General features: G+C 46.8%; 1 protein-coding gene across 1 annotated transcript in view; it reads left to right on the top strand.

Annotated features, from left to right (window-relative positions):
• ATP8B3 (ATPase phospholipid transporting 8B3) overlaps nt 1–25481 on the top strand; it is a 481840-nt gene that overhangs the window by 117788 nt on the left and 338571 nt on the right. The window contains exon 6 of the mRNA XM_069217044.1: nt 9976–10037. Coding sequence (XP_069073145.1) covers nt 9976–10037 — 62 coding nt within the window. The remainder of the gene's footprint in view (nt 1–9975; nt 10038–25481) is intronic.

Genomic DNA, 25481 nt, shown 5'->3' with positions numbered 1-25481 from the left:
GAACCTATGCATCGCTTTGCTTTTTGGCACGTCACCTCCTCTGTGGCTCGCATCGTCTTTGTTTTTGAAGCATCCCAGGTACTTTGTGCCATTGATTCCTATGGATTAAGACTCATTTAAAAGTGATATCTTTACTTGCGTATGTTAGATTTTTGTCTTTTTAGTCTTGTTTTACTCAGATAAATAGTAGCAATTATTCTAAACTTGTGTTAAGTAGTTTTGTGGTGTTTTCACTGTGTTATTGTGTATGTGTACAAATGCTTTACACATTGCCTCTGATATAAGTCTGACTGCTTGAGCCAAGCTATCATTGGTGATAGCAGTGAGGATAGGACTTGTGTTTGTACTTTACATACAGTGATTGGTGTACACTATTTCCATATTGCAGGCCATTACATACCAACATACTGTTTTTCTCTTTCTTTTTCTGCAACTCTTGAGTTTTGGCGATAATCATGTCTCAGTCTGGTGAGCCTTCAGCTGTAACTGCAGATTTGGTTTTTGAACAGGAGAGGTTGGAAACCTATACAGTGCCTCAGCTCAAAAGGTTCTGCAGGAAGTTCAAATGTTCTTTAAAGGCCTTACTAGGAAGGAGAAGCTGTAAAAGTCACTGAGGACCTGGTTGGCAGCCAGTTAGGCTGGTGAGTATACAGAGGATGATAATGATATTGTGGAGGAGGAGGAACAAAGTCTGCACCTGGGACGGCTGGAGGAACCGGCATCGCCTGTGGGGCAGGGGGCAAGCTGGAATGGTGGAAGAGCTCCCTCCAGAGCTAGCAGCAGCCAGTGTTTCCTTTCCAGGTCTGTATCCAGAGTAGCTGGAGAATAGGTGGAAGCCAGGACACTCAAGTTGAAAGCTGGTAAAGCTCAGGTTAAAGCAGAGAGAAAAAGCTTTGAAGGAAATAAGTCTGGCCCCTGAGGAGAAGAAATCTCTTTTAGCTCAGTCTGAGGGAGACGGGACCAGGAAAGCTGGGTTCAGGTCAGATGGTGGCAGTGAAAGTACCATGTCCAGTAATGATGAAAAGGTCCACATACCCAGAGACCTAGTTTCTAAGGAGGGGGTGACATACACCAGTGGGGCTAGGAGATTGCTCCGGAGGTGTGCAGGGTTACTGAGTTGGATTGGGGAACTGGTGCGGGGAGTCATATTCCTGGTGGTGGGAGGGATAATCTACTGACTCTAGAAGGGAGTGACAGGGAGAGGTTTACCCCCACGGAGGAAGCCCTGGTTAGGGAGTATGGAGTCACACCAGAGGAGGGTGGGTTGAGTTTCAGAGACAGTCAGACACTGTCTAACCAGATGTGGGATGATGTGGGGTAGTTTTTCAAGGCACTTGATGGGTGGGTGAAGGGTAGTATGGTGAACACACATGAGGGGCTGCACAACTTGATTGCTGGAGAGCATATGTTCAGTCATGGTTTTCCAGAGCTATGCCAACACCTGATGGAATGTGAGTTCTCTGACCCCAGGAAACTTGCACTGGAGGCAGAAATCTGGGTGAGTGCCAGAGTGTCTGCGATGTCATTGGGGAGTAATCCCAAGGAAGATGGCTCAGGTTTTTTCCTCATCAGAGTGAGGGGGAGGGTTGCAGTGACCCATACAGGCTCCAGTGTAGTGGGGGGTGGGGAAATTGGAGGAAGAGAGGCGTCGCACACCATTTCCAGGGGTAGGAGGATAGATGAGAGTGGGAGGAGGTCCAGGGTGCCCTATCTTCATCCCCAGTGCTTGGATTGCTCTTAGAGGGGGTACAGGCAGAGCGACATGGTCTGTACCAGGCGACCATCCACCGATGGGTGTCAAATTGTATCAGACGATCTTGGGGAGTGACTGTCACAAGCATCTCACCAGTTCTGGTGTCTGCCAGCACCACTTCGGAGAGGAGGCTGCAGAAGCCCAGATGGAGGGGTGAGAGGGGGAGACATTCCCCAGTGGGAGGACCAGTGGGTTAGGGGGGTGCCTGCTCTAAGGTCAGAGCTGCCCACGAATGACCCTGGTGATGCCACTTTTGGCCTGGGAAGGCTTGCTACTCTGTCAGATGGACAAGGGACGGGAGACCTGTGCCAGGCAGATTCACACAACACGAGGAATGTGTCTCCCTTTGTGGGGGTAGAGGGGTGTTTGTACTCCCCCGGAAGATCTGACTTGCCAGACACCTGCTCAGTCTAAGGGTACAGGCACTGGGTTGGGGGACCAGTTGCAGGTTAGCACCTCTGAAATGGTGGGAGAATTGTGCAGGACGCCTGCCACAGGCACCGACAGTTCTGGAGTCTGGGGGTACCACTCCCAAAAGGAGGGTACAGAGCTCTGGGAAGGAGGGCAGGTGTAGGGAAGACTTGTGCCTGACTCCTGCCCAGACTAAGAGTATAGACCCTGGGCTGGAGTACCAGCCGCAGGCTACCACCTCTGAACTGGTGGGGCGAAGAGTGGACAAGGGGTGCCAGTCACCTGGGGCTACTGCCACCCCACTCTGAAAAATCACAGAGGCTAGAGAGCCCTGGTAGGGCTTAGGCCTGGCTCTCATCACTGACAGCTATCAGTAGCCACTGTTGGTTGTTGTCCTTGTGGACAGAGTGGCCCTTGGGTTGGGGACAGGCGTCACACCCTGGTGGTGAAATGGGCTACACTACTACCTTGTCATGGTGGTACTGTCTGCCTACTGTGATACATCTGTGAGTAAAGTAAGGTTAGTTGCTGCACAAATGGGATCCACAGGTGAGGAGAAGGATCCCCCATGGGTTAACTTAGTGAGCCCTGAGATTTTGGGCAGAGGAATCAAACTGGGTTCAGAAAGACAAAGGGGGTTATTCTAACTTTGGAGGAGGTGTTAATCCGTCCCAAAAGTGACGGAAAAGTGACGGATTTACCACCAGCCGTATTACGAGTCCATTATATCCTATGGAACTCGTAATACGGCTGGTGGTATATCCGTCACTTTACCGTCACTTTTGGGATGGATTAACACTCCTCCAAAGTTAAAATAACCCCCAAAGAACTGGAATGCACCCCTGCTATTAAGGGCCAGGGTCCATGTTCTATCACCCTAATCAGGGAACTCCCTCAAGGTATTGATTGGTCTACCCTGGCTTTAGGCTGGAAGGGGTGTTTATTAGACCTGGCCCTTTTTGCCTTCTTCCTCCTGTTTTTAATGACCTGTTTTTGTTGGCTTTAGAACCCTGGGAACTTTACCACTGCTAAACAGTGCTAAAGTGCATATGCTCTCTGTCTAAATTGTATTGGTGACCGGTTTATCTATGATAGGCATATTTGATTCACTAGTAAGTTCTTAGTATACTGCACCAGGTGTGCCCAGGGCCTGTAAATCAAATGCTACTAGTGGGTCTGCGCACCAATTGTGCCAACCACATGAGTAGTCCTGTAAAGATGTCTCAGACCTGTCACTGCAGTGTCTGTGTGGGCAGTTTTAAACTGCAATTTCAACCTGGCAAGTGCATCCACTTACCAGGCCCAAACCTTCCTTTTTACTACATAAGGTAGGCCCAAAGCATCCTCGTGGGCAGGGAGCAGTGTACTTAAAATGTAGGACATCTACCAGTGTCGTTTACATGTCCTGATGAACAAGTTACTTACGCTCGGTAACGTTTTTTCTGGTGGATATAGTATTACCTGTGGATTCTGCACCTTTTGAATATCCCAGTGCAGAGCACTCGACGGAAAAGTTTCTATAGCTCTCCACGTCGATGAGGACGTCACAATGGAACGGCTACGCACACGACTCCGTCTGACATCATCAGAGCCTTAAGAAGTCCTTCTTGGTCCATTTCCCTTCTTGGTATATCCAGTAAGGCAATAGGGAGGCGGGTGGGTCAGTGAGGAATCCACAGGTAGATACTGTATCCACCAGAAAGAGCATTACCGAAGGTAAGTAACTTGCACTTCTGATGGATACGTCTACCTGTCAATTGCTCTCTTTTTGAATAGAGTCCCAAAGCAGTCCCGCACTTGGAGGGGGGTGTCTATCAGCCTATACCAAGAATGCAAAACAGATCGGGCAAAGTGACCGTCCCTCTTCACTTCTGAATCCAAGCAGTAATGTTTTGCAAAAGTGTGGAGGGAAGCCCAAGTCGCCGTCTTGCAAATATCAGCAACAGGAACACCCCTAGCCAAGGCCGATGTAGCAGACTTGGCTCTGGTCGAATGACCTCTTATACACTCAGGAGATTCTTTCTTTGCCAAAGCGTAACACATTTTGATGCACTGGGTGACCCACCTTGACAATGTCCTTTTGTGTACAGCTTTGCCCTTCATTTTGCCTACGTAGCCAATGAACAGCTGGTCGTCCGTTCTAAATTCACTCATCCTGTCCATGTAGAAGCTCAATGCTCTGTTTGGATCCAGACAATTCAGCCTTTCCTCCTCCTTGGAGGGATGAGGAGGAGGGTAAAAGGTCAGGAGGGTGATGGACTGCCCTAAATGAAAATTAGACACTAAATTTGGCAGGAAAGCTGCCCTGGTTCTCAGAACCACCTTGTTGGTATGTAAAGTGGCAAATGGGGGTTTAACACTCAGAACTTGCAACTCGCTAACACGTCTAGCTGATGTGATGACCACTAGAAAAACAGTCTTTATCAGAATGAGCCTTAACGGGCAACTATGTGACGGTTCAAGCATGAACCCATCATGTATGTTAAAATCACATTTAAGTCCCACTGAGGCACAATGAACAGGGTGGCAGAATACATATAAGTCAACCCTTTAAGAAACCATAAAACTGAAGGCGATTTAAACAATGAAGGCTGGTCAGGCAAACCAATAAATGCCAATAGTGCAGACAAATGGCTCTTCACTGTCGCAGCTGCGCAACCTTGTTGTGATAAAGAAAGAGCTAATTTCAAAGCATTGTCTAACTGCACCAACTTGTCGTTCTTCACACCATTTGAGAAACTTGGCCCATCTACCAGCTTGACAGTTTTGGTGGAGTGTTGCCTGGCCGAATAACATCACCACATCAACAAAAACAGAAGAGGAACTCAGGTTGCCCCATTCAATCTCCAGGCACATAGGTACAAGCTCTGAAGGTGGGGGTGTAGAACCAGCCCCATGGGACTGCGAGAGGAGGTCTGCCCTGTGAGGGAGATGGAGCAGAGGGCACAGTGAGAGCTGAAGGAGGTCTGTGTACCACACCCTTCTTGGCCAATCCGAGGCTATTAATATGATTGGGGCCCATCTCAGCGAATATTCCTTAAAACCTGAGGAATCAATGGTATGGGGAAAACAAGTAAAGCAACAGGCTGCTCCAGTCCAACTTAAACGTGTCCCCCAGCGCTCCTTGCCTTGAATATTGGAGGCAGCAGAACAATGGACATTGTGCATTCTCATGAGTGGCAAACAGGTCTATCTGAGGCATCCCCCATGACTGGAAGACATGAAGAACCACCTCCCGATAAAGTCACCAATCGTGGTCAGCTGAAAAGTGCCAGCTAAGACTGTCCACAGCTATGTTGAGAACTTCTGTCAAATGGTTTGCTACTATGCAAAGCTGATGGTCCCGAGCCCAGGACCAGAGCCGTAGAGCCTCTCTGCAGAGAAGATACAACCCTACTCCTCCTTGTTTGTTGATGTACCACATCGCAGTGGTACTGTCTGTCAAGACTTGTACCGAATGACTACAAATGGTAGGGAGGAAGGCCTTGAGAGTCAGACGTAACACCCATAATTCCAACAGATTGATGTGAAACATCTGTTCTTCTGGAGACCAATCTCCCCTGATCTCCAGATCCCCCAGATGTGATGATCCCCACCCTAGAGTGGAAGCATCCGTTATCACAGTGGTCACCGGAGTTGGAAATCAAAACGGTTTCCCTTGAGTCAGGTTGCCGTCCACACTCCACCATTGAAGATATGCTGCAGTGTCCCTGGAGATCCTCATTGTCTCCTTGAGATCTCTGTTGTGTTGAAACCACTGCTTGCGGAGGAACCACAGGAGAGCTCTCATGCACCGATGTATGTGAGTGACCAACACAATACAGGAAGCGAACAGACCGAGTAGGCAAAGGACCGTTAGGACTGGAACAACCACTCCATCAAGAAACATTGGAATCATAGCCTGAATGTCTTGAATCCTCTGAGGGGGAGGGTAGGCACGATTCATTGTTGTGTCCAATACTGCCCCTATAAACAGGAGGCGCTGAGAGGGCTCTGGGTGAGACATGGGCACGTTTAATGAAAAGCCCAGGTTGAACAACAACTGGGTTGTCAACTGCACATGGTGCAGCACCAACTCTGGAGACTTGGCTTTAAGCAGTCAATTGTCCAGGTAAAGGAATACCGGTATTCCCCCCACCCTTCTGAGATGCACTGCAACCACTACCATCACCTTTGTGAAGACCCTAGGTGCCGATAGTAAGTCCCAACAGAAGGACCGCAAACTGGTAGTGTTGTATCCCCACCATGAACCGGAGATACTTCCTGTGCGACTGCAGAATAGGGATGTGAAAATACACATCCTGCAAGTCAATAGAAACCATCCAGTCTTCCTTGTTCAGTACAAGAAGAACCTGAGCCAGGGTCAGCATTTTTTATTTTTCCTGCTTGAGGAATGAATTCCAAATAATTTGGTCCAGGATGGGATGTAAACAGACGTCCTTTTTGGGAAATATCTTGAATAACATCCCTGACCCCTTTCCTGCTTCTGAACTACAGCACCCTTTTAAAAATAAGGTTTGGACTTCCTGCTGGAGCAAAACTAGATGCTCTTGCAAAAAATAACTTTATTGTGGTGGAAAGGCGGGTGGAATCTTGGAAGGGTAGGGCATATCCATTTTCGACAATGCCCAACACCCAATTGTCTGATGTTATGGACATCCATTGTTGTAAAAAATGAATCAGACGCCCTCTCACAGGCAAAACATGCTTCAAGATGGTGGAACTAGGGCTACTTTCCTGAATTATTGGCCAGGGTGGCAGAAGGGTAGACAGAGGAAGGCTGATGGGCGGCACCTCTCTGCCATGCTCTGCTACGCCCTCTATAGGCCCTATACAGGGATTTGATTGACTGCTTCTGCTGCCTCCTTCGAAAAAGAGTAATTTTGTTCAAAGCCCTTGAATCTACGCAGCAGTCTGTAGCCTGAGGAGAGAGACTGAAGGTCCATCGATTTAGCAGTGGCTTTGCTCTCCTTATTCCTTTCCAGGGCCGAATCTGCCTTTGCCCTCCACAGCTTGCAACCGTCAAAAGGTAAATCCATCAGGGTATTCTGTTTATCAGTAGAAAAACCAGAACCCCTCAACCAGGCACGTTTCCTTGTGGTTACCGAGTAAGCTGCATCCAGGCTGACTGAATGATCTGCTTAGCCGCAATCTGGCTGTCATTTAACAGTACTGAAAAATGTCCCAGCCAATAATCCAGCAGTTTTGGAAGGACAGATCTAGCTGAGTCCATAAGGGCATGTACATAGCGACCCAGCAAACATGTGGCATTCACTAAATTTAGCGCCATGGCTGGACTCAAAAGTCCAAGCAGCGCTTGTCCCATGGCTGGAGAATCGAAGCAGCGCCTCTCTTGTGGCTGCAGAATTGATGCAGCACCTGTTGCACCATGGCTCCATCAACACAGCATGTCTGGATTTTCCATGCATCATCCTCGGGTGTCAATTTCTCAACGACCTCGCAGTGCAGTAAGAAACTGAGGCTGCGTGTCCAGAAATCAACGCATTGCCTTTCCTACAAAGAAGAATCAAAGCATCACCTCCGCCTGCCAGTAAGGAACCAATGCATCGCCTCCCCTGCGAGGAAAGAATTAACGCATCATCTCCCCAGCACAGTATGGAACCAACGCATCGGTTTGCTTTTCGGTGCTTCACCTGCCCTGTGGCCCACATCATCTTCGTTTTTTACGCATCCCAGGTACTTTGTGCTAAAAAGATACAACCATTGATTCTTATGGATTAAAACTAATTTAAACTTTTTAAAAGTGATATCTTTACTTGCGTATGTTGGATTTTGTTGTTTTGGTCTTGTTTTACTCAGATAAATATTGGCTATTTTCCCAAACTAGCACAACGTCCTTTTGTGATGTTTCCACTGTATTACTGTGTGTGTGTGTGTGTGTGTGTGTGTGTACACATACTTTTCACATTGCCTCTGAGAAAAAGCCTGATTGCTTGAGTCAAGCTACCAAGGGGGTGAGCAGGGGTTATCTTAGCTGAGTGGCTCCCTTACGCTGACTAGAGTGAGGGTCCCTACTTGGACAGGGTGCAAACCACTGCCAATTAGAGACCCCATTTCTAACAATGAAGATCTGTTGTTGCTTGGCATCTAGGTGTTCTTGAAATAGCTGAAGGACTGACAGCTCTGAATCCTCTCAAGAGGCCGGGGCTGCAGCTGTAGATGGCTAGGATGGAGCCGAAGTGGGGCAATAACCAGATGGCACTGAAATCAATCTTGGCTCCGAGTGTTTTGAGTCCAACTGCTTTGGAGCAGGGTGCCTCAGCTTCGAACATTTCAGATTGGTATCTCTCAGCTAAGATTGCCTTGGTGCAGCATGTCTCCGAGGACATCCAGTCCATCCATTTCGAGTCAAAGGGTGGCCAAACGTGCTTCTTTGGATCTGACTCAGAAGTGGCAGTCAATGCTCAAGACTTCGAGGAGGATCTGGGTGCCATATGGTTCGGGTGCAGACTGCAGCTCAGAATGACGGTGTTGACCATGGCAGAGAGGCAGCGGCACACCAGAGGCCTCAAGGGTTGCATGAGAGCTAGAAGGCAGTGCCTTCTTCTGGTGAGTAGAAGGAGTTAGAGTACTCACTGCGACCTTCAGTCGGCGCTCAGCCAATTGAGGTTCCTCCTCTTCCTCAGCATCCACCTCGGAGTCGACACTTTGCATTGAGAAAGCCACCTCAACCTTGGCATCTGGGGCATCCCACTCTTCTCTCTTGCCAAAGAGGTCCAGAGTGTCATCCTCTTCTCTTCTGTGTGCAATCGACGCCGAGGCAATGCCGCATGCTCTTTGATTCCAAAGGGCCTTCTTGTTCTTGAAGGGCAGGCTTGCCGAACAGGAGTCTTCACAGTCTTCAAGGAAACACAGACTACAGACTTTGTGGAGATCTGACCTTGGATACTTGGCATGGCAAGAGGGACAGCAGAACTGAGTCCTTTCCATCACAGGGACATTCTCCGCCACCGTGATGGTATTCCAGAAGGTCGCTGACCAGATCTGAACTTAATGGAACAATGGTGGAAACTGACAATAGCATGATTGTTTGTTTTCTGCGCCCAATGGGGGACAGATCCGAAGGCTCAGCGATAGCAGCATGGGGTGTCAAACTGGAGCTCACATGAACAGGTCTGAACCCAACGGCAGAGAATTTTTTTTTTAACAATGAAGCCGATGCCCATGCACATTACCACAGATAGGTGGAGTCACCTAGTCCTGTGACTCGAAAATAATTATTTTGAAGAATAACAAGCTGTGTACTTCCGAGCCCAACACTAGATGGCGGAAGTATGCAGAGCATGTGCTTCTGCTGCTACACATGCCACAAAATAATGTTTCTTCAATAATAATTAAAAAAAAGTCCCACCCACAGCAACATTTTGACTTTTATTTAAGATGTATTAAATTTTGTTAAAAAGCGTAGAATTATTTTCAATTATTTTTAGTTTGTTAACAAAAATTTACTTCATTTTATTTTTAAAATTGAGTAATACAAGTAATAATAATAAAATAATTATTCAATGTTCGTATATATTTTAAAATAAAAAGTCATTATATTTAGCATTGTTTCCTAAGGGGGGGGTATTTTAAATCCCTGCCTGCATTATTTTCTAAGGGACTGTATTTCAGTTCATGTGAATGGCTAAGTGCAGTGCTTGCAATTTTATAGTAAGTATTCTCCATCTTCCAGCCACTCCCACTTGTCCCTCCCACATTTACTACTAAAACATGATCTTACAAGCAGGAAGATCTCCTGTGTACCGACTTAAAATGACCAAGTGATTTCTCTTTTACTTTTTTTGTAGGCCCGACACAAAAGCGACTCCATGATCAATAGCCGCCCCTGCAACATCCTGGCAGAGAAGAGGTAAAGGTCATGTAGCCAACCCTGTCTCTGACAAGGCGGTTGTCTTTGCCCTTTATGCTTGAAGTGTATGACATGTTCTCCATTGTAAATGTAAGCCCATCAATGGGAGGGCGTCTGAGTCAGAGATTGATATTCTCAGCATTTCCCCCCTTTAAGGGTCTGATTTAGAGTTTGGTGAATGGGATACGCTGTCACAAACATGACAGATATCCCATCTGCCATATTACAAGTGTATTGTCTCTTATGACACTTGCAATATTGCAGATGAGATGTCAGTAACATTTGCGACCTCAGCCTGATGCAGTTGAGGGCTGCTGTCTACATAGGCTTATTTAATCAACCCTGTACTGAAAACAGGTTTCCCACTTCTCTGTTTAAGGTTTGCACAAGTCAGTATATGGACATTCTGTACAAGTGGTCATCAGGCAGCTAGCCATGAAAAAATAAAAGAGTGGTTGTTTGGGTTATTTACAAATGTCGAGTCATTCTCTCACTAAGCAAATCCGAAACATTTTAGTGATTTGGCATATAACCAACCTTCATACAGAGGCCAATGATGAAATGACAGTTGAAAGTTGATATTTAGAACAGCCAGAACTGAATTAATATTATGAGGGTTGCATAGGGGAATGGCCCCTCTCTCTGTATTTGAATTTGTGAAATCATGTTTTTTCTCATTTTTCTGTTTTTGAAATGCCATTCACTTTATTTTACATAAATGGCTCCCAATACAAGCAAGTGGTTTGTCAAGTATATGTTGATTGTGTCAATGCAAATTGTACAAACTTGGAAATTTCTACAATTACAAGTATAAGCAGTCATGTGCACAGTTATGTTCTTCTTTTAAAGTCCACTTCTCAATGACTTGGATAAACAGCACTGACGTATTCAAATCCATGATTTCAAATGAATTATCAGCTGAAATGAGCATGGATGCTGATGCCGGATATAACAACATCTCTTTTTAAGTTAGGTGAGCAGCCATGGGCAAAAGACACTTTTGAAGGCTGCTTGAGGCAGGTTATCAGAATGGGTAAGTACACACCTACCACTAGCAATAATGACCCCGAGCCAATGTTAGGTCCAGTCAAGGTCTCAAAAAATTAGCCCCTGGTTCAACCGCTAGTAGCTTGGCAATGAGAAGGCAGGCTTAACTTAGGAGACAGGTATGTCAAGCAATAAAATACACCAAATATGTTGGAGGATGGTTATTAGTAGAGGTAAGTACATACCTACCCTTAGCAATAATGCCCCCAAGCCAATGTTAGGTCCAGTCAAGGTCTAAAAACATTAGCCTCTGGCTCAACCCCTGGTAGCTTGGCAACGAGCAGGCAGGATAACTTAGGAGAGAGGTATGTAAAGCATTTAAATACAGCAATACAGTAAATAAGTAAGACACAACACACAATAAAAATCCCACACCAACTTATAAAAATCAAAATATTTTTATCTTTAAATTAAAATGACACAAAGACTACAAAAATCCAATATAGGGAATGAAGTTAGGAATTTTTAAAGATTAAACAAAACAGATGTGCATTCTAGTGCTTTAAAATCAATAGCACCAACCAGAGAAATCTGATTACGCTTGACTGGGACAAAGTCAAAGTTTGAGGCCAACCGCGATGTAGCCCTGCTCGGATACACAAAGCGGGAGGCCTCTGTCAAAATTTTACCATTGCACTTAGAAACTTTATTGGAGCTTTTCTCTCTCGAAGTCGTGTGGTCCTCCTCAGCAAGGAGGGGACATTTTTTTTTTTTGTCCTCATAAGTAAATCCCACCACACTGCATGAGGGTCGTCAACCAACATCAAACATGGTAACCCAGTTAACAAGGTTAGAACCCAAGTAGATGCAGCACTTCACCTCTCCCGGGCCCTCCCAATGCTCTTATCCAACCGCAAATCCATGAGCGAGGAGGAGAATGCAGAAGGGAAGAGGGGGGGAAAGGAGGCAGAAATAATCATTGGACTACTTAGTGTGGAAAGAAGGCAAAAATAATCATAGGACTACATATCAAGAGTAATTCCATTTTGCCGAGCATTTTCCCAAATGGCCCAACATTCATCATTATTACCCATTGGACCGCTGCGTTCTAAGCAAGAAAAATAACCTACTGAAAACAGCCAATCTAAAACATTCGAAGGTATAGGGCTGACCCACTTTAGGCATATTTGTCTCCTGGCCAATGGTATCCACAAAAACAATATACCCATATACGGCCTAGATAAATTCTGTTCCCATACAGACCCAGGGGAGACACCAAAAAATACTAGAGAGGGGGGGTCACTTCCATATCAGTACTTATAAATTGCTTAAGGAAACCATTAATCCCCGACCAAAAAACACCTAGATTTGGGCAGTTCCAAAACATATGTACATCGTTTGCATTAGGCACCCCACATCGCGGACACTTTTTTTTTTACTTCCCCACAGTGGACAGCCTCGGAGGAGACCAATAAACCCTATGCATCATAAACAGATGAATTTTTTTCAAAGCGGCTGATCTAGTTACCAACCATAGCATAGAGCTTGACATTTCCCAAATAGGCACTAAATCCAAATCTGGAAAGACCTCTCCCCATTTCTTCTCAAGAGGCAAAACCGCTGAATCTGATGCATCAAGCAATGCCTGATACCAAACAGAACCTTCTTTATGCACCAAGATTGAGGATAATTTCTCTTCCCAAGGATTATACACTCCCCCTTTCTCCTTAAGAGATGCAGCCCAACTTGCTAGTTGTAAATACTTGAATCTTGAAAGCTTGTGGTCTGTTAATTCCTCCAATCTTGATCAGGGCACCGGCTTTGCATCCTTCAAAGGTTGTCCTCACTTCGTCACCCCCTTAAACACCAAAGCCAGTTTATCTAGAAGAAACTCAGGAGTACCAGGGGAATCCCAGACCGGAGCCCTGGGACTGTAATAGTAAATGTGAAGAACTTGGCATACCAACCACCATACTCTAGCAGCGTCTTTAAAAAGCTTCAATCGTAGCTTTTTGAAGAATTTTGGGTGACTGAACTTGTATAAGAAAAAACTACCAGCCGCAGAAAACTCTTGAGTCACTGTGCCCCAAAATAACGTATATTCAGACCTATCCAGTAGCAAGATCCTAAAAGTTTTCAAGTGAAAAGCTAAGTAATATTTGTAAAAATCAGGAGCTGCAATCCCCCCTTCCCCTTGGGCCTATATAGTTTTTGCCAGGCAATCCTAACACCTTTTGAAGACCAAACGAACAAAGTTAAATCGGCTTGCATCTTCTGAAACCATCTCTTCTTGAATTCCAAGGGGATCGTGTTAAATAGGAATGTTAATTTAGGAAGAATAATCATCGTAAGGATATTTACTCTACCTATAAAAGACAGAGGGAGCCTGGCCCAGGTCTTAAGTAAGTTACGAGTCTCCTTGCAGAACTTATCAAAATTAACCCTAGCCAATTCATTGAGATTAGAAATAACTTGAATACCCAGGTATCTAATCTGTTGCTTAACCAGCGGACTATCAAAGGTAGTATTCCAACACATAATGTCAGTTTTCTCTGGGTTAACGGAATAGCCCGAAACTTCTCCATATTCCTTTAAACGTGATAAAATTCTAGAAAAAACCTGCGTCAAGTCCCCCGTGTATATCATAAGATCGTCAGCATATAAAGCAACCTTCTTCTCCCAGCCCATACATTGAAAAGGAGGGATCGCTCTATCCGCCCTAATTCTGGCTGCTAAAGGTTCGATATATAAATTGAAAAGAAGAGGAGATAATGGACGGCCTTGTCGCGTCCCTCTCTGAATGCTAAATCTGGAAGATAACTTATTGTTAATCAAGATACGAGCTGATGGATCTTTGTAAATTACCTGAATTGCCTTAATACATTTTGGGCCCATTTCAAAGGCCTCCATTACGCGTTGTAGGAAACACCAATTTACGCGATCAAAAGCTTTAGCTGCATCAAACGTGAGGACTGATAGGGGAACTTTTTCAGAGGTCGCCAGATCAACTGTACCCAGTAAATCATGAGTCAATTCATGCAAGTATCTACCTCTGACAAACCCTTTCTGGTCCTCATGAATCAAATCGCAAATCACACTCTGAAGCCTGTTAGACAAAATATGTGTGTAGAGCTTATAATCTGAATTCAGCAGGGAAATTGGCCTATATGAAGTACAGCGGGCCGGATCGTTCCCTGGTTTCAAAAGGAGGCTTATGACTGCCTCACTCCAAGACCTGGGCATATCCACCCCCTCCTGAAAAAGGAAATTAAACAATTCTGTCAAAATAGTAACCAACTCCTCGCAAAGATTGCCATATAGTTCGTTATGCAGACCATCTGGACCCAAAGTTTTCCCCTTCTTTAAATTCAAAATCGCTGCTCTCACCTCCCCAGGATCTATTTCTCTCAAAAGTTGGTTCTGATTTAATGCTGTTAACTGAGGGAGATGAAGCGCTTCCAGATACTCCTTTAAAGACATTTCCAACGTTACACCTGAGTACTGATCTTCTGTATACAAGTTCTGAAAAAAAACCACAAAGGCCTCCTCTATCTCAGGATTAGTTATGCATAAAGCTCCCATAATCTCTGACTTGACAAGTGAAATCACATTCTGAGAGCGGTCTGATCTGGCTTTCCATGCCAAGAGTTTTCCACAGCCTTCCCCATATTCATATATGCATTCCCATGCCCTTCTCGCTTTCCCCTTTAAGAATAGACCCAGCTCTGATCTAGCTAATTCTAACTGAGTGTTGAAGAACCCCTTCTATTTTTCCTCCACCCTTGAGGAAGCTTCCTGCAAGGAAGCCACCTTGAGATCAAGTTGTTTCAACTGGTCTCTCTCAGCTATATTTCTACAAATGGCCAACCCCGCAAGCCTACCTCTAATAAAGGCTTTGTATGCGTCCCATAATATCTGCAGTGTGGTGGATCCGTAATTCAATTCAAAGAATTCATTAGTGTCTTTCCTCAACCTGTCCACCAATAACTCATCCAGAAACAAGGAACGATTTACTGTCCGCCTGGGAATAGAAACTTGACTATTAAGGGAGACTTGCATTATCACTGCTAGGTGATCTGAAAGATGTGCCGGGGCCTGACAAACCGATATTACCATGTCTCTTAACTGATGTTGAATTAAAAAGAAATCTATCCTTGAATGATGACCATACTTCTTATTATTAAATGTGTACCTGAACCCCCCCCCCCCACCCTTCTGATGCCAAATACCAATTAAACCAAGATCCAACATTCCTTGTTTTATCCTTGACCGAGTTCTAGGTAAATTGACTGTGGGTCTTGGTGTGGACTTGTCTAAAGGATTCAATAAAATATTACAATCTCCACCAATTATAATCGGATGTTTAACAACCAGTAGATGAGCAAAAAGATCTTGAAAGGGTGAAGGATCATCAACGTTAGGATCATAATACCCAGCGATCGTAAACCAGGTACCATGTAAGGCGGCTTTCAAAATCAGCCATCTACCCCTAGGATCTTTCTTTATATTGGCAACCTTCACTTCTACTGACTTCTTAATCAAAATTGCCACCCCCTTGATCGCACATGATTGATTAGTGCACGCACAATAACCCACCCAATTCAGATATTTAAGATATGCCTTCCATTCGGTCTCTAACAAATGGGTTTCTTGTAAGATAATTACTTCCTCCTCTACCCTTTTTAAAAATTCTAAAATTCTCCTCCTCCTCCCCGGAACCCATTTACATTCTATGATAAAAACTTCAAAGTAGCTCCTGTCTGCTTAGCCATTGACAATTGTAAAAAAGTTATCACCAGAAGACCAAAAACTCAACAAAAAGTTAAGGCCCCTCATACGAACACATAGCATACTACTGAGGACATTTTCAAACATTGCATAACTTCCCCCCCCTGCTGAACGAATCCGAAATGACCAATCGCCCATTGAGAAGCTACCCGCCTTGAGAGACTCAGGGGCTCATTCCGGCCGGGGATGCGGGAGCACCGCCAACAGGCTGGCGGTGCCCCGCAGGGCATTCTGACAGCGGCGGTTTGGCCGCTGTCAGACCAGGAAAACCGGCGGTCTCCCGCCGGTTTTCCGCTGCCCTGGGAATCCCCAAGCTGCGCCGCCATGGGGGATTCCGACCCCCTCACCGCCATCCTGTTCCTGGCGGTTCCGACCGCCAGGAACAGGATGGCGGTGAGGGGTGTCGTGGGGCCCCTGGGGGCCCCTGCAGTGCCCATGCCAATGGCATGGGCACTGCAGGGGCCCCCGTAAGAGGGCCCCACTTTGAATTCCAGTGTCTGCTCAGCAGACACTAGAATTCGCGACGGGTGCAACTGCACCCGTCGCACCTTCCCACTCCGCCGGCTCCATTCGGAGGCGGCTTCCTCGTGGGAAGGGGTTTCCCGCTGGGCTGGCGGGCGGCCTGCTGGCGGTCGCCCGCCAGCCCAGCGGGAAAGCCAGAATGGCCTCCGCGGTCTTTCGACCGCGGAGCGGCCATATGGCGGTTCCCTCCAGGCGAGCGGCTCCCGCCGCCCGCCGGGGTCTGAATGACCCCCTAAGTGTCAAAATTAACCAGGATCTTCCTGGGGGTCTTCCTATCAGGCTTCCTCCTAAAGGGATCCCGATGAACCCTTTGTATATCTTCTTTCAACTTTGTCTAATCCATTGCGGGAAAACATTTCTCAAGCAGAGTTAGTACAAAGGTCTTGATATCATCTCCTTCCAGCAACTCAGGTATATTTAGTAGTCTAATGTTATTCCTCCGTAAATTGTTCCCCAAGGACTCTAGCTTTTTCTGGACCATCTTGCCATCACGTGTCAACTGAGAGATGTCCTGGAAATTGGACAGCACACAGGCTTCTTGCTCTGACACTGCCATTTCCAAATTCCTCTCAGTCAAAGCATTAAGTTTAGTCTCCAGAGCGGCGCAGGACTCTCTGATTTTCCCTTGGTTATACTCGGATACCTCAAATTTGCCTCTGATCTCCTCAGATAAGGAGATCAAAAGGTTCTGTACCACAGAATCATGAGCAGGTAGACCCGACTCTAGGGCCTTCATACCCAAGGGGCCCTGCGCCCCACCGCACACCACAGATTGAGTTTGCACTGACTCATTCTCACCAGCCTGCTTCCCATACCCAAGGGGGGAGGCTGAGGGGATCCGAGAACGAGGGGAGTCTTCTAAGGACTGTGGGGGCTGCATCTCTGCACAGCGTTTGGTATTCCTCAAAAAGAGTGCAAGGGGAGAAACCAACTTGTCTTTCTCAGAAAGTAAACCTTGGACGCACAAAGCCTTACTGATTTTGCTAGACTTATTGCTGTGCCTCTTTCTGGGCTTTAAATCAGACAAAGAGGGTACAGACAAACTCCATTTGTTACATTTTCCAATCACCTTCACTTGCACCCTCTTATTTCCGGACCCCCCCCTTTCTAGAAAACTGCAAACAGTTAGTTGCGCTTTTCTGAAGGGCCTCCTCACCCTTCCCAACACAAAAAAAAACGTTCTGGCTTTGCACCAGTGGGGGGCCCCTAGAAGATGCCTGTATTCTTAATTTAACTGGCGTCATATAAACAGAGCCTCACAAAGAAACAGAAGAATACTTGCTGCGATCCTTAGAAGTCTTAGGCCCTCATTACAACCCTGGCGGTCTCTGACCGCCAGGGCTATTTCGTCGGATTTCACTACCAACAGGCTGGCGGTGAAATCCAGGGTATTACGATCGTGGCAGGAGCGCCGCGTGAGCACCGCCGGGACCGGCGGTTTTCTGCCACTTTTGTCCCGGCGGGTGTAATCCTCCAGGGCAGCGCTGCTTGCAGCGCTTCCTCAGGGAATACGAGTCCCCCTCCCGCCAGCCTTTTCATGGCGGTTTGAACCGCCATGAAAAGGCTGGCAGAAAGGGGAGTCGCGGGGCCCCTGTACAGCTTTTCACTGTCTGGTGTGCAGACAGCGAAAAGCGCAATGGGTGCAACTGCACCCGTCGCACAGCCACAACACCGCCGGCTCCATTTGGAGCCAGCTCCTGTGTTGCGGCCGTGATTCCCGCTGGGCCGGCGGGTGGAAACCAGGTTTCTGCCCGCCGGCCCAGCGGGGATCTCCCAATGGCCGTGGCGGGAGTGCGGCTGCATTGGCAACCGCCTGGCGGTCCAACCTTAGCGGGTGGCAAGGTTATAATGACCCCCTGAGTGTCTTCCTCCAGTTCCCTCCTATGAATACCAAAAGCTGCTTCCAAACGTGGCCCCCGGAAGTAGCTATGAAATAGTAAACGTCTCCCTCGATTCAGAAAAGCCTCCGGCCAAAATCCTGTAAGTGGAGCGCCGATCCTTGTCGTCTCCGCGGAAAAATGCAGCCCCTCGTCTCACCATGACTCACACGAAGGGCGGGGGTGTGGCGCAAGGCTCATTGGGCTCGCGGCATCCAGGCGTGGTGTTTCGGCATCAACAAAGTCGAACGCCGGCCGGGAAAGAGCTCGCGACCGCGGTGTTACGCGGCCGCCATGTTCCCCCGTATTTGTCGAGGAGGGGACTTTTGTGATAGTTAGTTGCTTTCAGGGGGTCCACTCCTGAGTCCTTTTTGAAGGAAGGCAAAGTCCTTCGGGCTGTTCTTCTAGTGTGCAACAGGAGCAGTACTTCAGAGTACAGTCCTTTGGGTTGCAGACCAGGGTTCCAGCAGGGAAGTCCTTCTTGTGATTTCGGGCAGCAGATCTGTGTTGCAATGCAGCTCAGCCAGAATTATTCAGCCATCTTGGAGGACAAACCGTGGGGGCACCCCTGTCCAATGATCTGCAGAGTGCAACCCACAAGCATGACAGCTCCATTCAAAGTATGGCATTTCCTTATCACATAAAGCACTGCACTTTAAAATGGAAGATGGATGATTTTCTTCCAGAGGAGCAAGACCTGGTTAAACCAACCTACTGGTGTGATTCATTTCCATTAACACCCCCCTTCCAGACCATCTGCAAATTCCTTTATTTTATAATGCCACTGCTTATAGTTACATGGCACCCCACCCCTGGGGCACCTGGGGGAGACCTTAGGGGTGAAAGGTACAAATAAGGTAGATATCACTTTGGAAGTACTGTTAATTTCAAAGTCAAAGTTTCATGCATTTTACGTTTAAAGATGGTCTGCAAGGCAGGGCTGTCTTTAAAAATGACAGCAGGTAACACAGCGGTGCACTCTCCAGGGCAGGAAATTTACTGGGCCTCTAAACGCCCCTTCCCTATTTTATACTGGGGACTTATAGATAGTTTGAACCCCTCCTTGCCCTATTATCCATGGAGGACTTATAGGAGTCTGTCATTGCCAATTGTAACTGTACCACTTTACCATATACCTTTTATTCGGAGTACTAGCTCTGGGCCATATTAGCAGAGCCCAGGGCATAGTCAGGGTCAGTTACCACCAGTATCAGTCAAATTGCGGTGAACATGCAAAAAGGATGGCTTTCTCACAAAGGCCAATATAGTATATGCATATTATCGTCAAGCAAAAGTAATTATCTTCACAGTTTGGAATGCAGATGAGCATCTCTTAGATGCAGATTTACTGTGGCTGAGAGTTATCTGCAGTGCTGTGCCTGTGTCATTTATAACAAATTACAGGAAACATGTAACATATTTTAATGTACCACATTGCCTTGGAGCTCAGCACACATTTACCAAGGTCAGACTTTGAGTCGGACTTCAAGCGCCATGAATGTATGTATGTACAGATGAGGAGAGGCAGTCTGTTCGGGTCAACTAAATATGGTGTCCGCTTCAGAAATCAGAATATAAAGGGACCGCTAAACAAGATGTCAGAAACGGATAGATGTTGCAGGCAGAAACCATAGAACAGAAGTCAGAAGTGGTATTTTAACCATACGGTCACCAGCACTCCGTTTGCCAGAGCACTGTGGAGCACAAGAAGCAGGACCACCTTGGAGCTGCTGAAGAAGTGTGAGTGAGCAGTAGGAAAGGAAAGCATCAACTTGCATTATGCAAGATATGTTTCTCTGGTAATGGACTTATAAATTCACACACCACCAGTAAGCCTGTTGGATTCATGCGAAAGAAAGTACTGTCCTTCGATACTTAGGGCCTGATTCTAACTTTGGAGGACGGTGTTAAACCGTCCCAAAAGTGGCGGATATACCACCTACCGTATTACGAGTCCATTATATCCTATGGAACTCGTAATACGGTAGGTGGTATATCCGCCACTTTTGGGACGGTTTAACACCGTCCTCCAAAGTTAGAATCAGGCCCTTAGTCTTAGGTCATTTTTTCATCACGTCAAGGCTTCTTATCTGATCCTTGTCTGGAGTGAGTTTTACATTTATTCCCCTCTTCTAATGCAGACATTTTCCTTTGCCATGGGGTTTCTCAGGGCTCACTCACTAACTGGTGCTATTTAATATTTTTTACAAAGCCTGTGACTGTTATTATTTGCTTCAACAGATTTATAGTTTTAAACTGTATTGAAATAAATTAAATTGACTGTCTTCAGAAGCATAGAACTATGAGTGTTTTGATGTCATGTAATTTGGTTCACAGTCTTGAGTCTAGTCACACTCAGGAAATGAGACTGGTGTCAATGGTCACCTATCAGTCCACTGTAACAATGTTCAGCTGAATAATGTCATAGTTAGAATCAGGCCCTTAGTCTTAGGTCATTTTTTCATCACGTCAAGGCTTCTTATCTGATCCTTGTCTGGAGTGAGTTTTACATTTATTCCCCTCTTCTAATGCAGACATTTTCCTTTGCCATGGGGTTTCTCAGGGCTCACTCACTAACTGGTGCTATTTAATATTTTTTACAAAGCCTGTGACTGTTATTATTTGCTTCAACAGATTTATAGTTTTAAACTGTATTGAAATAAATTAAATTGACTGTCTTCAGAAGCATAGAACTATGAGTGTTTTGATGTCATGTAATTTGGTTCACAGTCTTGAGTCTAGTCACACTCAGGAAATGAGACTGGTGTCAATGGTCACCTATCAGTCCACTGTAACAATGTTCAGCTGAATAATGTCATAGTCTCTCAATATTCCCTGACCTGGGGGATTCTCTCAAAGGAAGACATCAAAGGGCTTCTTCCGAAATTTCATTTTCCAGCATATGATGTCTAAATTAATGGCACTGACTTTACCAGTTTCAATTACTCTAGCACCTTTCAAGGTTCTGCGTGAATCCATTCCAAGAAAAGAAGTATAGAGAACTCCATCTAGACATGAACCACAAACTTGGAATATAAATATAAGTACTGAGAGTGTTCTGCTTTAGTACATAGGACCCCCAAACACCAGTAGTGGCATGCTTCTTTATCAGGTCCTCTCCTCATTCAGAACATCCTATTTGCCCAAATGGGCTCACCAAATAGGGAGCTCTCATAAGAGATGACTAAGATGGAAATGTATTTGTCGTTACCACATAACTATATTCCAGGTACAACTGATAGGCTTAAAAACACTAAGGAATGCCAGGAGTTTTTATTTCTACATTTCTGAACTCTGAAGTCAGGCAACACATTTCAGCCATCAATCAATCCCTATGGCGACAGTGATGTTCATCACAACAAGGGATCCCTCACACTGTCCCTACTGTAAATGTTGTTTTGCTCATATAGGTGTTGAATGGTTAGTGTAAAGTACTTACATTTAGAGAGAGGAAGTGGAAAAATTAGAAAACTGGACATACTCGCAGTTCAGGATTGCCCCATTATACATAGGCCCTCATTCTGACCCTGGCGGTCGGCGGAGAGACGGCGGTCGGACCGCGAACAGACCGGCGGTATTAAAAATGGCATTCTGACCGCGGCGGTCCCCGCCGCGACCGACCGCTACTTCTCCACTCCGACCGCCGCGGCGGTCATGACCGCGGGGCTGGAGTTTGCGCACTCCGGCCCCGCGGTCGTCCCAAGACCGCCAAGGGTATTATGACCCTGCCTACCGCCGCGGTTTCTTGCGGGCGGGAACCGCCGTGCGAACCATGGCGGTAAGCACTATCGGGGCCAGGGAATTCCTTCCCTGGCACTGATAGGGGTCTCCCCCACCCCCCACTACCCACCCGAGTCCTCCCCCCACACCCTCCACCCCCCTGCCACCCCCCAGAGGTGGTACGAACCCCCTCCCCACCCCCACCCCGACATGTACATACATGTACCCCGACATGCACACACCCCCAACATGCACATATACACACCCCCTACACACACATACACAACGGGGACACATACCCGCACACATACATGCCGACATGCGCACCTGCCGAACAGCACACATTACCCATAGACACAGCAGCACCCCTCTACACACTCACACGCACACCCCCATGCACGCCCACATCACACAACACCCCCCCACCCCCTCCCCTCACGGACGATCAACTTACCTTGTGCGTTGGTCCTCCGGGAGGCGACGGGAGCCATAGGGACGTGACCGCCAACAGAAGACCGCCAACAGAAGACCGCCACACAGAAATGTGGGTCGTAATTCTGTGGGCGGTGTTCTGCTGGCGTGGCGGTGGAGGTTGACCAGTCTCCACTTTCCCGCCGACCGCCAGTGTGGCTGCTGGCGGTTTTCCGGCGGAACGCTCCCAGCGGTCAGAATGCGCACAGCGGCACACCGCCGCGGTCGGCGGTCTTCACCGCGGCGGTAACTCAGCGGTCTTGCGAAAAGACCGCCAAGGTCAGAATGAGGGCCATAGTATTTAAGTGGTACACAATAAAGGACCCTACTAATATAGTAGTTGCTATACTTCCTAAAACTAACATGCACAATATCACATCCATGTGAATCACTGCAAACTACACATGGTAAGAAACACGTATATTAAATAAAATAAATCTTTGTTCCTGTTTTACTATAAATGAAAGAGAAAAATATCCCATTGAGGGAGAAGAAAAGTACCTCCCTGTTGTCACACATTGTTTGAAAGAAGGAATGACACTAGTGGTGTGCAAAATTGACATAATTTGCTTTGACGTAATTACACAAAATTCAGTGAAATTATGGAAAATAACAATCCAACATTTCACACTATATTTTAGTGCACAATGTGAGAAAGCATTTAAACAAAAATTCTGAGAACAGGTCTAGTTGGTCAAGCTCCATTCCAATGCCACATTAGCGTCATTTGTTTTTACAATAATGTTGCGTTGGAAGGGCAAAAATGCTGCGCCATATTTACAAAGTGGCACAAGACTTGCATTGTGCCACTTTGTAACCCCTTGCGCCACATTATGCCTGCGGCAGGTATAATGTGTGCAAGGGAGGCATTCCGGCCTTGGGGGGCGTAAAAATGGAGCAAAGTAATCTGAGATTCCTTTACCCATTTTTATCAGCTTTTTTAACACCTGCTAAGTGCAGACGTTAAAAAGAGGCACCCATTGTGTTCAATGGACCGCTGGGTGCTTTGCAGGAGTAGCATCATCATTTTTTACGCTAATCCTGCGAAGTGCCGGACTAGTGTAAAACAATTATGACACTAGTCCACCTGACTACCACCATGGTGTCCATACTTTAAATATGGCACACACAAGGTGGCATTAAGGGGGTGCTAAGAGGCACCAGAAAAGTGGTGCTGCACTAGGTGCAGCACCACTTTTCATAAATCTGGGCCTAAATCTTTACTCTGAATCACACGTTAATTACATCTTTTCTGGAACTTCGCATAGTAAACACAATGTGTAGTTCCTAACATTACCAGACATACACTGCAAAATTTAAATTTCACCCAGGCCTAGGAGACACATTGTAGTCAGAATAGCAGTTTAATAAAGTTGAGTAAATTAATCAAATGAAATAAAAAAATGAATGTCCAAATTTAAAAAGAGTTGGGTGGTCATTATGATAATGGCGGTGACAGTTTAAGTGGGGTAACACCGTCAACAAGCTAGCAGTAATTAACACCAAATTATGACCATGTCGATGATAACTCCCATAGACAGCCAATGTACCACACCAACCGCCAGGGTGTAAACACCACTGACCACGACAGCAGCCATCAACAGCCAGGCGGAAGACAAGGTACCTGCCCAACACATTATGACATAGCAAACTGCCACGATTTCTGGGGCGGGACCAACACCATCAAAAGCCTGGTGGAAACAGAACACAGAAGACAAAAGACTCACCATCAGAGACACAGAGAAGATCAACGCCACCATGGAACTGGAACTTCAAGTCTTCCTGATGCTCATCAATCCCATGCTCCACCTGGAACACCAACGCCGACAAAGATGGCAACGGTGAGTACAGCCGCCTAGCACACAAGAGAGGGAGGGAGGAAAAGAAGAGTGACACACACACATGCACAACACACACCATCCACACACACCATCCACACAACCAGCTGCAGAGGAAAACCAATCTTACAGGACACACTTCATAATAATGCAAGGACAACATTTAGCCATAACTGATAGTGTAATTTGATGCCAACAGCCACCATATTGTCCATGTGACAAAAGATATTTGAGTCACTTTTCAGAAAGGGCCAATGGCCAGTACAAAGTACAAAAGGGCCACAGGGCACAGTCCGAGGCCCAACTTGTTCCCAGACAAAATCTGCACTACACTTTGCAGGGGCATCATGTTGGGACTGGACAGGTACCTCAGGGGGAAAAGGGGTTGGGGGCACCTCAGATGAAGTGGGGAACTTGGTCACTGGTTTTGGAGGGGGATCCATGCCGATTTCCCCTTGCTGGGGAGTGCAAGGTCACAGTCTCTGAGGTGGGGAACATGCCCACTGGTTCTGGAGGGGCTTCTTCTACAACAGTCCCTGGAGGGTGGCCTACATGCCTTCTGCTGGAGGTGAGGGCTGCTGTGTCCCAGCTAGAGGTGAGGGCTTCTGTGTCCCAGCTGGAGGTGAGGGCTGCTGTGTCCCAGCTGGAAGTCAGAGCTGATGTGTCCCAGCTGGAGGTGAGGGCTCCTTGCCCACTGCTGTTGGAGGGGAAACCCTGCCAGCCTCTGCTGGAGGTGAGGTCTCCTGGTCCACTGCTGTTGGAGGGGGCCTCTTGCCTAGTTGGTAGAGTGGGATCCTTCCCTTTCTTTGGTGGTGGAGTGGGATCCTTCCCTCTTTTGATTGGTGGAGTGGGATCCTTCCCTCTCTCGGGTGGTGGAGTGGGATCCTTCCCTCTCTTGGGTGGTGGAGTGGGATCCTTTCCTTTCTTGCCTCTACGACTAGGAGATGCCTCCACTGTCCCCGTGGACTGTTTGGCTGGGCTGGGTCATTGTGATCCTGCTCTTACGGGCAGGATGGGGGGGTGGACGGGGAAGGAAGAGGTCAAGTTGGGCAAGGAAAAGCTTCTTAGGGACGGTGGGGCGGGGTGAGGGAGGAGGAATGGGAGTGGAGGTTGCGGGAGTGGTTGTTGGAGGTGTATGTCTGTTAGACTTGGGTGCAGGTGCATGGGCAGTGTGCTTATGGGAGAGGGATGGCTGTTGGGAGTCTGAGTGTGTGCGTTTGTGTCTCTTGGGGGGGCAGACA

This window comes from Pleurodeles waltl, chromosome 12 (genome assembly GCF_031143425.1).
Source record: "Pleurodeles waltl isolate 20211129_DDA chromosome 12, aPleWal1.hap1.20221129, whole genome shotgun sequence".
In the NCBI taxonomy this organism is placed as follows: domain Eukaryota; kingdom Metazoa; phylum Chordata; class Amphibia; order Caudata; family Salamandridae; genus Pleurodeles; species Pleurodeles waltl.
The sequence above is the reverse complement of the archived record's forward strand: the minus strand, read 5'-3'. Positions and strand labels throughout refer to the sequence as shown.